The 14,083-nt window shown below is 41.1% G+C and overlaps 1 protein-coding gene across 1 annotated transcript in view; it reads left to right on the top strand.

Annotated features, from left to right (window-relative positions):
• Positions 1-14,083, top strand: part of ZFHX4 (zinc finger homeobox 4) — a 181,547-nt gene that overhangs the window by 163,167 nt on the left and 4,297 nt on the right. The window contains exon 9 of the mRNA XM_025200079.1: positions 56-5,464. Coding sequence (XP_025055864.1) covers positions 56-5,464 — 5,409 coding nt within the window. The remainder of the gene's footprint in view (positions 1-55; positions 5,465-14,083) is intronic.

Genomic DNA, 14,083 nt, shown 5'->3' with positions numbered 1-14,083 from the left:
ACTATGGTTAAATGTTACATATTCTAAAAGGCATTTCTTTGCTTGCTTTAACCAGGTGAAAGTCCAATGGATGAGAAAAATACTTCTGGGCTGGAGGACTCAAAAACTGGAATGGAAATTAAGACCGAGGAACAAAAAACACCTAAGGAATCTACAGAAACACCAGAATGGAATAAGAATAGCAGTAAGGACACAAAGCCCGTTGAAACAGTGCCGGATCAGCTAAATGAGCAGCAGAAGAAGCAGCAGCTCTCTGTTTCTGATCGCCATGTCTATAAATATCGTTGTAACCATTGTAGCTTGGCTTTTAAGACTATGCAGAAGCTTCAGATACATTCCCAGTATCATGCAATTCGGGCTGCTACCATGTGTAGTCTTTGCCAGCGTAGCTTCCGTACATTCCAGGCTTTAAAAAAACATTTGGAAGCAGGACACCCTGAACTCAATGAAGTTGAACTTCAGCAGCTGTGTGCATCTTTACCTGTAAATGGTGAACTCTGGGCAGACAGTGAAAGTATGGCACAAGATGAACATGCACTAGACCAGGAAATAGAAAGAGATTATGAGATGGACCAGGAAGGTAAAGCAAGTCCTGTAGGAAGTGATAGTAGCTCTATTCCAGATGATATGGGCTCAGAACCAAAGCGGACCTTACCTTTTAGAAAAGGGCCAAATTTTACTATGGAAAAATTTCTAGATCCATCTCGCCCATATAAGTGTACAGTGTGTAAAGAGTCTTTCACTCAAAAGAACATTCTCTTGGTCCATTATAATTCAGTGTCTCATTTACATAAACTCAAAAAGGTTTTGCAGGAAGCATCAAGTCCTGTCCCTCAAGAAACCAACAGCAGCACTGATAACAAACCCTACAAATGCAGCATTTGTAATGTTGCATATAGCCAAAGTTCGACATTGGAAATCCATATGAGATCTGTGCTTCATCAGACTAAGGCAAGGGCTGCAAAATTAGAACCAAGTGGTAATATAAGTAGTGGAACTAGTGTAGCAGGGAATGTTAACAGCCCCAGCCAAGGGATGCTAGATTCTATCAGCTTACCAGCAGTTAACAGCAAAGATACACATTTAGATGCCAAAGAATTAAATAAAAAGCAAGCTTCTGAATTAATTGCTTCTCAGCCTTCACATCACCCACCCCAGTCACCAGCACAACTTCAAATGCAAATCCAGCATGAACTGCAACAGCAAGCTGCATTCTTTCAGCCCCAGTTTCTGAACCCAGCATTTTTGCCTCATTTTCCTATGACACCAGAAGCATTGCTGCAGTTTCAACAGCCTCAGTTCCTTTTTCCATTCTATATTCCTGGGACAGAATTTAGCTTGAGTCCAGATCTGGGTTTGCCTGGCTCAGCCACATTTGGTATGCCTGGAATGGCAGGTATGACAGGATCGCTACTAGAGGATTTAAAACAGCAGATACAAACTCAACACCACGTTGGCCAGACTCAGCTGCAGATACTACAGCAACAAGCACAACAGTATCAATCAACACAACCACAAATTCAGTCTCAGAAACAACAGCAGCAGCAACAACAACAAAGTAGCAAGCTAATGAAGCCAGAGCAAAATAGCATGGTCAGTGCAGACTGCCAGTTGATAAAGGATATGCCATCATATAAAGAAGCAGAAGATATTTCTGAGAAACAAGAGAAGCCAAAGCAGGAATTTATAAATGAAAGTGAAGGACTAAAGGAAAGCAAAGATATGAAGAAGCCAAAATCCTCAGAACCAACCATCCCACCACCCAGAATAGCTTCTGGGGCTAGAGGAAATGCAGCCAAGGCTTTGTTGGAGAATTTTGGCTTTGAGCTAGTTATCCAATACAATGAAAACAGACAAAAAGTACAGAAAAAAAGCAAGAGCGGGGAAGGTGAAAACACTGACAAATTGGAATGTGGAACATGCAGTAAAATGTTCTCTAACATTCTTATTCTGAAGAGTCATCAAGAGCACGTGCATGGGCATTTTTTTCCATATGGAACATTAGAAAAGTTTGCACGCCAATATAGAGAGGCTTATGACAAGCTTTACCCAATTTCCCCATCTTCCCCAGAAACACCACCACCTCCGCCACCACCACCTCCCCCGCCTCCTCCACCTCCCCCACCTCCCACACCCTCGCAGCCTTCTTCAGCCAGCTCTGGAAAAATTCAAAACACAACTTCAACACCCTTGCAGGCTCCGCCACCCACACCACCACCACCGCCTCCACCTCCACCACCGCCTCCCCCACCTCCCCCACCACCTTCAGCTCCACCTCAAGTCCAGCTGCCTGTGTCGCTTGATCTTCCACTGTTCCCTCCAATTATGATGCAGCCAGTGCAGCATCCTGCACTGCCTCCTCAGCTTGCTCTCCAGTTGCCACCAATGGATACTTTGTCTGCAGATCTTACCCAGCTTTGTCAGCAGCAGCTAGGGTTAGATCCCAATTTCCTACGGCATTCTCAGTTCAAGCGTCCACGTACGAGAATCACCGATGATCAGTTAAAAATCTTGCGGGCTTATTTTGATATTAACAATTCTCCAAGTGAAGAGCAGATTCAAGAAATGGCTGAGAAATCTGGCCTTTCTCAAAAGGTTATCAAACACTGGTTTCGTAATACACTTTTTAAGGAGCGACAAAGAAATAAAGATTCCCCATACAATTTTAGCAATCCTCCCATAACTGTCTTGGAAGACATAAGAATTGATCCTCAGCCCACCACTGTAGAACCTTACAAGTCTGATGCATCTTTCAGCAAGAGATCATCTAGAACAAGGTTTACTGACTACCAGCTTAGGGTTCTGCAAGATTTTTTTGACACAAATGCTTATCCAAAGGATGATGAAATTGAACAACTTTCAACTGTGCTTAACCTGCCTACTCGAGTTATTGTTGTATGGTTCCAAAATGCACGACAGAAAGCACGCAAAAGTTATGAAAATCAAGCAGAAACTAAGGATAATGAGAAAAGGGAACTCACCAATGAGCGCTACATTCGAACTAGCAATATGCAATATCAGTGTAAAAAGTGCAGTGTAGTCTTTCCCAGAATTTTTGATTTGATTACACATCAGAAAAAACAGTGTTATAAAGATGAAGATGATGATGCGCAAGATGAAAGCCAAACAGAAGATTCTATGGATGCCTCAGATCAAATGGTATATAAAAATTGCACAGTTTCTGGCCAAACTGATTCATCAAAGAGTACAGCTGTGACAGCAACGAGCTCTGGCTCTGGTTCTAGTACTCCTTTAATGCCTTCTCCCAGACCAGAGCCTGAGAAGACTTCTCCCAAACCTGAGACAACAGAAAAGCCAAAGCAAAGTGATTCCACACCTAAACAAATTGATACAACCTCCCAAGGCACCAAGCCAGTACAGTCTGCCCCAATAACTTCCTCTGATCCACAACCCTCAGCTTCTCAGTCACAACAACAAAAACAGCCACAGATGGTTGGAAGACCTCCATCTGCATCACAAACACCTGTTCCTTCCAGTCCTTTACCAATTTCAATCACACCTCTACAGAACAGTCTACCTCCTCAGTTATTACAGTACCAATGTGACCAGTGTACAGTTGCCTTTCCAACTCTAGAACTTTGGCAAGAACACCAGCACATGCATTTCCTAGCAGCCCAAAACCAATTTCTTCACTCTCAGTTTCTAGAAAGACCTATGGATATGCCCTACATGATATTTGACCCTAATAGTCCTCTGATGACTGGACAGTTGCTTAACAGTTCTCTTGCTCAGATGCCCCCACAGACAGGTTCATCACATACAGCTCATTCTGCTACAGTTTCTGGGTCACTTAAACGAAAACTGGATGATAAAGAAGATCATAATTGTAGTGAAAAAGAGGGAGGAAACAGTGGTGAAGACCAACATCGTGATAAGCGTTTAAGAACTACAATTACTCCAGAGCAGCTAGAAATACTCTATGAAAAATACCTGTTAGATTCTAATCCCACCAGAAAAATGCTAGATCATATTGCACGTGAAGTGGGACTTAAAAAGAGAGTGGTACAAGTCTGGTTTCAGAACACACGAGCCCGAGAAAGAAAAGGTCAGTTCCGTGCAGTAGGTCCAGCCCAGTCCCACAAAAGGTGTCCTTTCTGTCGAGCACTGTTCAAAGCAAAATCAGCTTTAGAAAGTCACATTCGTTCTCGGCACTGGAATGAAGGAAAACAGGCAGGTTACAGTTTACCTCCAAGCCCTTTAGTGCCAACAGAAGATGGAGGAGAAAGTCCACACAAATACATGTTTTTTGATTATCCATCACTATCACTAATAAAGACTGAATTATCAAGTGAAAATGAATTATCCTCTACAGTATCAACCCTTGTTAATAAAACTACAGAGATGTCACCGAAGAATCTTTTAAGCCCTTCTTCAATCAAAGTAGAATCTAGTGAAGATATAGAAAATCTGAATGCCCCTCCTGCTGACTCTGGATATGAACAAAATAAGACTGACTTTGATGAGACTTCATCAATTAATACAGCAATTAGTGATGCTACAACAGGAGATGAGGGAAACAATGAAATGGAAAGCACGACTGGTAGTTCAGGGGATGTGAAACCTGCATCATCTCCCAAAGACCCAAAACAACTTATGAATGATACTTTGCCAAAAGCAGCATCCACACCTACAAATGATAATTCTGATGAAAAGTTTCTGTACTCCCTAACTAGCCCGTCAGTACATTTTACTGACAAAGATGGTGATCATGACCAAAGTTTTTATGTTACTGATGATCCTGATGATAATGCCGATCGCAGTGAAACATCAAGCATAGCTGATCCAAGTTCACCTAACCCATTTGGAGCCAATAATCCCTTTAAATCTAAAAACAGTGATCGACCAGGTCACAAACGTTTCCGAACACAAATGAGCAACCTCCAGCTTAAAGTCCTCAAGGCTTGCTTCAGTGATTATCGAACTCCAACCATGCAAGAATGCGAAATGCTAGGGAATGAGATTGGTCTGCCCAAACGAGTGGTCCAGGTTTGGTTCCAAAATGCCCGGGCAAAAGAAAAGAAGTTCAAAATTAATATAGGGAAGCCATTCATGATAAATCAGACTGGAACTGAAGGCTCAAAACCAGAATGTTCTCTATGTGGGGTGAAGTATTCTGCACGTTTGTCCATAAGAGATCATATATTTTCCAAACAGCATATTACAAAAGTAAGAGAAACTGTGGGAAGTCAGTTAGATCGAGAAAAAGATTATTTAGCTCCTACAACTGTTAGACAGCTGATGGCACAGCAAGAATTGGATCGCATAAAGAAGGCTACAGATGTGCTAGGCCTAACAGTACAGCAACCAGGAATGATGGACAGCAGTTCACTTCATGGTATCAGTTTGCCAGCAGCTTACCCGGGACTCCCTGGCCTTCCTCCTGTTCTTCTGCCTGGAATGAACGGTCCATCCTCCTTGCCTGGATTTCCACAAAGTTCAAACAGTAAGTCAATTAGGAGGTGATTTTTAAAATCTATGAATGTAATGATACTGTGTAATTATCAGCCACTGGTTGATAAGAATAACATGTCGTGCATTCATATCATATTCGTATTCTTTCTGCAAACCTGTCAAAAATACAATCATCTATACTCAGTGTAATATTGGATTGTTTCATCAATAACTTGGTAATATCACTGATTTCCCCTTCCCCCCAAATAAACTACAATTTAATTGAAGAATTGAATTGGAATCCAACTTCCAGAAATAGTTGTAATTGAGTGGATATCTGTGTGTTCTTGACTGCAATAACATTTTACGTAATATTGTTTTTCCCTTTGTGGTTTTGAGTTTTATTCCTTTTTTGCAATGAGTACATTAAAATATTATATGTAACTATTTAAAAAAATTAAATTCTTATCTGATACAATCCAGACTAGTCTTTGTCAGGTAACCTGCCTTAATTATCCCTTCAGTGGGCTAATCGCAATTCGTTGCCTCATTCAGAAGGTACTTAATTAGTTATCCAATATTAGCTGGAAACCTTTGGGATATTTTAAGTAAGTGTCTGAGTAGCAGGAGGAGTTTCCTTTTCAGGTCATTCTTAATGACTGTTTCATTGTAGCGCAAATCCCAAGAGTTCTTGAACACCTGAAGCTCACTGATTTCTATGGGTGCTGCAGACACTCATCATTTCATTTAGTCTTTTGGATTTATCTGAATACATGACTTGGACGCAGGCTGTGGTTGACTCTGGACAGCATTTTGCTTCCTTTATTTACATTAAGAAAGACTCATAGGCCATGTCCAGACAAACAGGGGCATGCACTTGCAGCGGCACAAATAGCACCACAAATTTGTGCTACTACTTTGTGCCTCAGCACATGCCCCTTCACATGTGCTTTGTTGCAGGGCACATTGTCCCGTGTTGGGCAAACTACCCTTGTCCAGCTTCTCCTGGCTACCAGCATGCTGGAGCAGCCAGGGCACAAAGGGAGCAGTAGAGACATTCTGGCCAGCAGCCAGAGCATCTCACTGGAGCACCAAGCCTCCATGTATTCTGGCACATCCTATTTTTGTGTGCTCTGTGCTGCTTTTTTCCTGGAGTGGGGGGAGGGAGGGCTTGCTACTGGGAAATCCCAGTAGCGATTTTTTTCCCTGCACTGCAAATTTGCAGTGTGGGGCATGTTTAAAAATTCCCTGCCTGCAGTTGTGGTGCCACAAAGAGGTTTGTGGCACAACAAACTGCATGTGCTTGCATACGAGGACTTGGCCGTTCATTCAGTTTTGCTGAGTTGCTCGGGATCAGGCTTTCTGAAGAGCCATTTGATTAGTCCTGACAGACTTTTATTTTATAGGTCTTTTATTTATTTATTTTTAAATGGTTTCCACTTCCTGGCTGCTCCACAAAATAAGTAATTAGAAATGAAAATCAGTATGTAGGTTAAAGCCTCTTTATCAGTATGGTCCAGTGATTTCATTTCTGTTGTCATAGATTAGTAAATTTTGATTTATTTAAATAACTGATTTTGGCAAGAAGGATACTGATTCTATCAGTAGTGTGGTCAGTCAAACTAAAACAGTAGCAGTTTCTTTTTGTCTACACAGTTCCATTTTGATTGACAATGACTACGTCATTGCTTTCCCAAGTTGTGGTCAAAGCATCTTTTTTTTCTATTCATTGGGTCAGAAGGGCTTTCCTTCCCCAATGAATTCTCTGGCCAAGTGCCCTTCTGTTTTTCTCAAATCTGAATCTCACCCATTGGAACATTAAGCATGTGTAAAGGAAGCATTATGTTGTTGTGAAATCTACACTATATTCACCTATTTTTTTCTTAATAGCATATGATGTGTATGTGGCTATTTTTGTGTATTAGGGATTATAGATATGATTACTTTCAATAAATAGCCACAGATAAACTAATATTCAAGTTCAGCAAGCCTCAGAATATTCAGTCTGTAGATTCTCCCCTTAATAATTTACCAAGAAATGTATTGCTCTTTATGCCTACTTAGATGCTTTGCAAAAAGTATATCTCACCTCAAAAGGGATATACTCCACCCTTGGAGCATCTACACAAGACGCTATGGTGCAGTAGCAACAAGCTACTCTGCCATAGCTCACTGCTACTGCTCAGTAGCATTGTTGGGTGCTAACTGTGTGGTGGTGCTACTGCACAGTAGTGTTGGGGGGAAAAAATGTGCAGCGACAGTACTGTGCAGTAATGCCAGTTACTGCATGGTCATTTATGCAAGGACTAAATGACTCCACAGTAACAACTGTGCAGTCTGCCACATGTGTAGATGCAGCCCCAAAAAGGCCCAGAGCTCTCACATTCTGACAGTGAGCAGCCATATGCATATCCAGGGAGTGGCTTACCGGTAGCTAATAGGAAATAGGCATGGAAGGGTGTGACTCAGAGCCGCATAGTTTATGGCTCCATCATTTCTGGATTCTGTTCTGCCCTGAGGAGACCACTTGAACAGAGGAAGAACAAGGATTCTCCATCCCTACCTTATGTCCAATAGTGTACATGTTAGGGCATTTGGCTAAGAAATAGAAACCCAGGGTTCTAGGCACTCCCAATACTGAAGAGGTTTGAAGCCACATCTTACACTTTCCAGGACAGCGCCATAACCACAAGACTATGCAGTGCTGATGACATTCTCTATCCCTCTTGTTGAAGCTTGTCCACTGCATGGAAAGGAATACAACACTCAGGGGCCAGAAGGTGGACAAACAAAAAGAAAAATGATTCTGTAGACCACTGAAGCAGGAACTCCTGTGGAAGAGAGAAAGCCCCAGCTTCTGCACTTGTTCCTGCCTCCATTGCTGTTTATACACTTTTATTAACTAAGCAGTGGATAAATGCATAAACAGCATTTAGAGTAGAAGCAAAATACATGGCTCTTCCCTTCTCTGAAAAATACCATTTTAACTAAGTTTACAATCTCTGGTTACCTCTTTCTGGCCCCACGATTCCTTTTCCATCCAAGGTGTCAGCTTGAACAAGATGGAGGATGCCCTTAGCTCTTCAGATGATATAACCAGGAGGTAAGCGTATTCCCCTAGGAAATGGGAAAAATGAGTTTAAACATACTCAGGGTGAGTAAGGCTTAAAATCCAGGTTTCCCACTACTTAGTAAAGTGTTCAGGTTGAGGGCTAATACAGACCACTTGATACACTGTATTTTCAGATGGTCTACTTTCCACCAAATAGCTCTTCTATTTAAGATGCATTTAAATCATTAATATAGTAGCATATTCAGTGAAACAGCAATAAGGATTAGTTCTCAGCCTCTTTCATCTCACAGCTATGTCCATTGTGAGCAAAATCTGCTGTGTAAACTGGACAGTAGAGTTTTGTCATTCAATTTTTCTTCTGCCATATGCTAAATAGGTCATGCACCCTTTCTTTGTTGCCCAGTAAATACCTGTATATATAAATCTTCATTCCTGTGGCACATAATGGAGTAGCTGAAGTGAAAGAAAAATAGGTTATTTTCATCTTTCATTACTGAAAAATAGTGTTAGCCTTAAAAGTTCTTTAATATGTATTCAAAACAAATACCCCTGCCCCACTTAATTAACCCACTTCTAATACTTGCTCCACACTGGGCATGTCTACACATACATTAAGGTGCTTTTGCTAATGTGCATTAAATTTAGTACCTCCAATGTTGGGGCTCTTTTATACATGCTTTGGAGAGCGGGGTGAGGGAGTGGTACTTTAATTAGAGCTGCTCCAAGAGCCATTCTATACTATACTTCACTAGAAAGAAAGAAAAAAAGCAAAAGAGAAGATTTGAGACATGACTTATTACTTAAAGTAGTGCCCCATCTCATGTATCAGTGTCCTCAGGCTTTAAAAGGGCAGCAGAGATGCTTGAACTAAAGCTTGTTTCAAGTGCCCTGCCTCCATTTTTAAGTGTGTGGCTACTGATACATGAGATGCAGGAGGTTGCTGGATCATGGTAATTGCCATGCTTCAGCAGACTCGATTAATCAGAGCAGTTTCTGTGCTCATGTATAGGTGCCCTGAGGTACTAAACAGATGCGCATTAGGGTGCCTTAATGCACAGTAACGAATGTGCATGGTTTTTAAGTGATGCTCAATGTTCAGTAGCCTATTTTACTGCACATAAGCATAATCACCCAGTTTTTCATGTGATGCTTTAATGTGCAGTAAAATAGGCTACTGCGCATTAAAGTGCCTGTGTAGATGTCCTTTTTGGAGGTATGATGCCTGATCAGGCTCTTCACTGGCTGTGATCTTCTAATTTCATAGATATTAGGGCTGGAAGGGACCTTGGAAGATCATCGAGTCCAGCCCCCTGCCCAAAGGGCAGGAAGTCAGTTGGGGTCATAGGATCCCAGCAAGATAAGCATCCAGTTTGCTCTTGAAGGCGTTCAATGTAGGCGCTTGAACCACCTCCGGTGGCAGGCCGTTCCAGACCTTGGGGGCTCGGACAGTAAAGAAATTCTTCCTTATGTCCAGCCTGAAACGGTCTTGTCGTAGTTTATGACCATTCGACCTCGTCATCCCTTGGGGCGCTCTGGTGAACAAACGTTCCCCCAGATACTGGTGGTCACCCCTGATAAACTTATAGGTGGCCACCAGATCACCCCTGAGCTTGCGCTTTTCCAGGCTAAAGAGCCCCAGGGCTCTCAGCCTGTCATCGTAAACATTCTAAGCATTTCTCTAGAGTCTCAGCCTAGCAGGATACCATTTTTGCATTACTAAATGCCTAGAGGCTGCTCCAAAGGGAGGCACCTATGCCTCAAGCATTGTGTATTTACTTCTGAATTTCAGATATTATTTTCTGATTGTGTGTTGTTTCCTTTTCCTGGCCCCAAACCTGTAAATACATAGGTAGAAATAATCTTCATGATTTAATAAGACAACTTATATTAAAATGGTCATTCCTGTTAAGTGTTTTCAGGATTAGTGCTCCTGTTTCCAAAAGCCCAGGCCATTAGATCTTACTTGTTTGCTTAAAGGGACAATGTTAACAGCAGTAGACCCCTACTCAGACACTGATTCAGAGAAATGGTATTAATAAATACTGAATTTATGCTTCCTTTCCTTTGTGCTTCCCTCTATGGGATTCTGCACACTGAAACAAGCCCAATCAGCTTAATTTAGCTGATGAACAATTTCACTTTCTGATTTTTACACCCAACAATGTTGTGTTTGGATTTTCAATATGACAAGGAAATTATTAACTTCCCAAAAATATTTTTAAATTGATTTGTTTTAAAGTTCAATATTTCCTGCCACATCATGCTTGGAAAACATGTTTCTAAAATATAGAGTTTTGACCCTATGCTACTTGAAAGTATAATCCCTTTTTTGTTGTTTGTTTTTTTGTTTTTAAGTGCAATGCTATCTGGACTTATGGGTCACTTGCAGATGTGGAAGGGGAAAAAATGGCCCATTATTTTAAACTTGGTGTACTCATGCACTGACCCCAGCACATGCCAAGAAGAGGCAGTGCATTAGTTGCACCCAGCTTTTCCAACATCTGTATAGATTGGGCGCTTTAGTGGGGGTTTTTGGTGCTTTTGTCTAATAGCTGATTGAATCAGCTATTAGACAAAAGCACCAAAAAGCCCCACTGAAGCACAGACCCTGAGAGCTGGGTCAAAGTAATGTGCTGCTGCTTCTGGTAAAGTGGACTCCCCCACCCTCCCCCCGCAACATCTGCCAGCGCCCGTATTGACAGAGTTTACTGCACTTGGAAAAATAAAGCAACATCCTTGCTGGAGAGTGGGGTTAAGCAGTTTACACACACTTGGTTACATCTATACTCAGTTAATTTATCTGAAATAATTGCTGTTGCCATGTCAGAAAACTGTCTGCTTTTAAAGTTTTATTCTCAGAAAGTCCTTCCCCTATTTAATGGATTTGAATAAAAACATGTGGGTGATTTCATTAAATGCCCCATATTGCTTCCATATTGTGGAATTTTTTAGCATTAGCATTAACATTCTCAGCATAACTCTATATAGATGGGTATTTCAGAGGGGGTGCAAGTTTATAGGACATATATCAGTGCTGGCTCATGTTCTTGAAGTCCACTTCTATTTTACAATATGTTGTTGATGAAATAGCATAGATCTTTCACTTAATGCTTCTTACTCTCTGCAAAGAAACTTTTTTTTTTTTACCTACCAGTCCTTTCAGAACATTGGTCCTCAGCTTTCTATTTGGGTTAAACCATCTTACATTCCTCTGAGAGAAAGAGATGTCTCTAACTTGAAACAGTTAAAACACCCACTTAAAACAAAGAGGTACCAGAGCTAAAGGATTTCTTTAGAATTAGTGAATTTTCCCATTTTGTTTCCCTCATGTCAAGTACAGAAGGATTAGGTTTGCTGGTCATCTGCCCTGAGTTCTTAATCCATACTTCCCTTTAAAAGAACATACGCCTTTGCTCTGCCACAGTCTTTCTGAATATTAATTTTTTTTTTTAACATTTCAACTAAATTCCCAAGAATAACATGAAAATTGAAATTGGTAGTCGACTGGATGGTCAGCAGCAGTGTGGGTAAATTGAGAGCAACATGAGACATGGAGGTAAAAGGAAAGGGGAATAGAAAAGAATAAGAAAAAAATGGTCACTGAGCCCACAAGAGTATAATACAGAACCAACCAACAAATCTGGGCTGGTAGTTCACTCTGAATGCATCACTCTGGCCAGATCCAGACATCCAGGCACATGTGGTTTGTGGTGCTTGAAACCTCTTTGTGATGCCACAAACCACACACCCAGCATGTTAAAATGTGCCCTGTATTTCAAATTTGCAGTGTGGGGGCAAAATGTGTTACCAGGAACTCCAGGTAACAAAAATCTGCACCAAAAAAAAGTGGTGTGGCACCAGCTCCAAGACTGCACTGGCAGGTATGGAGGCTTGGTCCTCCCAGGAGATGTTATGGCTGCCAGCCAGAATTGTCCCCTCGATCCTCCAGCATGCCATGACCTGGGAGAAGCAGGGAAATGGCAGCTTTTTTCTTAAGTGGGGCATTTTGCCCTGCACTAAAGCCTGCGTGCAGCAGCGACAAAAAGTAGTGGCACAAATTTGTGCCACTACTTTTTCCCTTGTGCCACTACTTTTTTCCCCACTGCAGGTGCACATCCCTGCATGTGGGGACACCCCCTCTGAAGGCATTTTTTAGTTAAAATATAGCCTGGAAATTGACATGAAATACACTTTCAACAGATACCATACTATTGCCACAGTTATTTCCCACTGAAAAAGGGGTAAGCTATCTCAGATACCACTGTGCAGTAGCTGTAGCAATTACTGACTTTAATGATGACCATTGTGACTTGTTTCTCTTACTATCTAATCCCTGCTGATAATACATTTTAACTCCTTAGTGTTGCCCTGGCCATTAAATAGAAGTAATGATACTGTGACAAACAGTAAATGGTCTCTCTGTTAAACCTGATAATTATTCCCCTTGAATCCTTAATTGCTTTATTTCTAAATAATGCTAAGCACCTGGGTATTGATGATTTAAACTTCATTCTTGACCACCTGATTAGTGCTTCCATGTAGCTAATGCCTATCTAACCTCCATTAGAGAGCCTAAAGTTATTGTTCTTTTATCCGTGCACTTGTAGTCTCTTCCTAGGGCTGCCGTCCACTAAACATTAGGCTTTCTATGTGTTCATTTCTCTACCAAGTTTATTTGCCTCTGAAAACAAAATTGGCCACAATGCACAGCCTCTTACAATTCCCTTTTCTATCCTGTACCATCATTTAGTTTTCTGGCCAACTATACCTCTCATATAAATTGCTTTATAATAGACTGTTACCAGCCACTACACTGTATTTGGTACTTGAAAACACAGCAAAGATTTCTTCCATTAATATACGAGGCATACTTGTACTGTTCATGCATCCTCCAAACAGAACCAATGCACACTTAGGTTTTTTCTCTAATGAGTTGGAAATCATGCCTACATGTTTCAAGTAAACTGGGAACAGCAGTATTCCTGTGTAGATGTACTTTAATACTAGCACACTTATTTCCTGGAACAAACTGCTTTGACCTGGCTGTCATGATAGTAAAGGGTTTTGCTTGACACTCAAAAATGAAATTTTGAACTGTGTTGTCTGCTGATAATGAAAAGCATTGCCTTTATTACTTGTTTTGTCAGGGGCTTAGATGGTCATTTACTGCTGATGTTTAATTAGCTAAACACCTTTCTTTATTTGGTTCTATTGTAGTTTCCCTCGTCAGTCTGGACAGGGATTCCATTTTACATGATAGCTAATTACTTGTAGTGAGCTCCATAATTACCAGATTTCTCAGGTGTAGGACAAGTGGGTATATCATCCCAGAAGGATAGCAGCAAAATTAGTTAAAATGAATAAGAATATAGAGATCTCTCAAAGTATCAATTAGAAGGAAGCGCTCTCACTGTGCTTAGTACTTAATTTCTAATAAAAGCATACAGAAGGAATGGGTAACATCATCCCTATAAATATTCCTCTGATCCTGCAATTCTACTGAAGTCTGTGGGGCTCTTTATAGGCACAAAGGTGCATGTACGCAAACATCATGATAGGGTCTGGGTCATGAGTTATGTAAAAGTTATTCTTTATATT

The sequence above is a fragment of the Alligator sinensis genome, unplaced genomic scaffold, assembly GCF_000455745.1.
Source record: "Alligator sinensis unplaced genomic scaffold, ASM45574v1 scaffold71_1, whole genome shotgun sequence".
NCBI classification, from domain to species: domain Eukaryota; kingdom Metazoa; phylum Chordata; order Crocodylia; family Alligatoridae; genus Alligator; species Alligator sinensis.
Note: the sequence above shows the minus strand (reverse complement) of the source record. Positions and strands in the feature narration are given on the sequence as shown.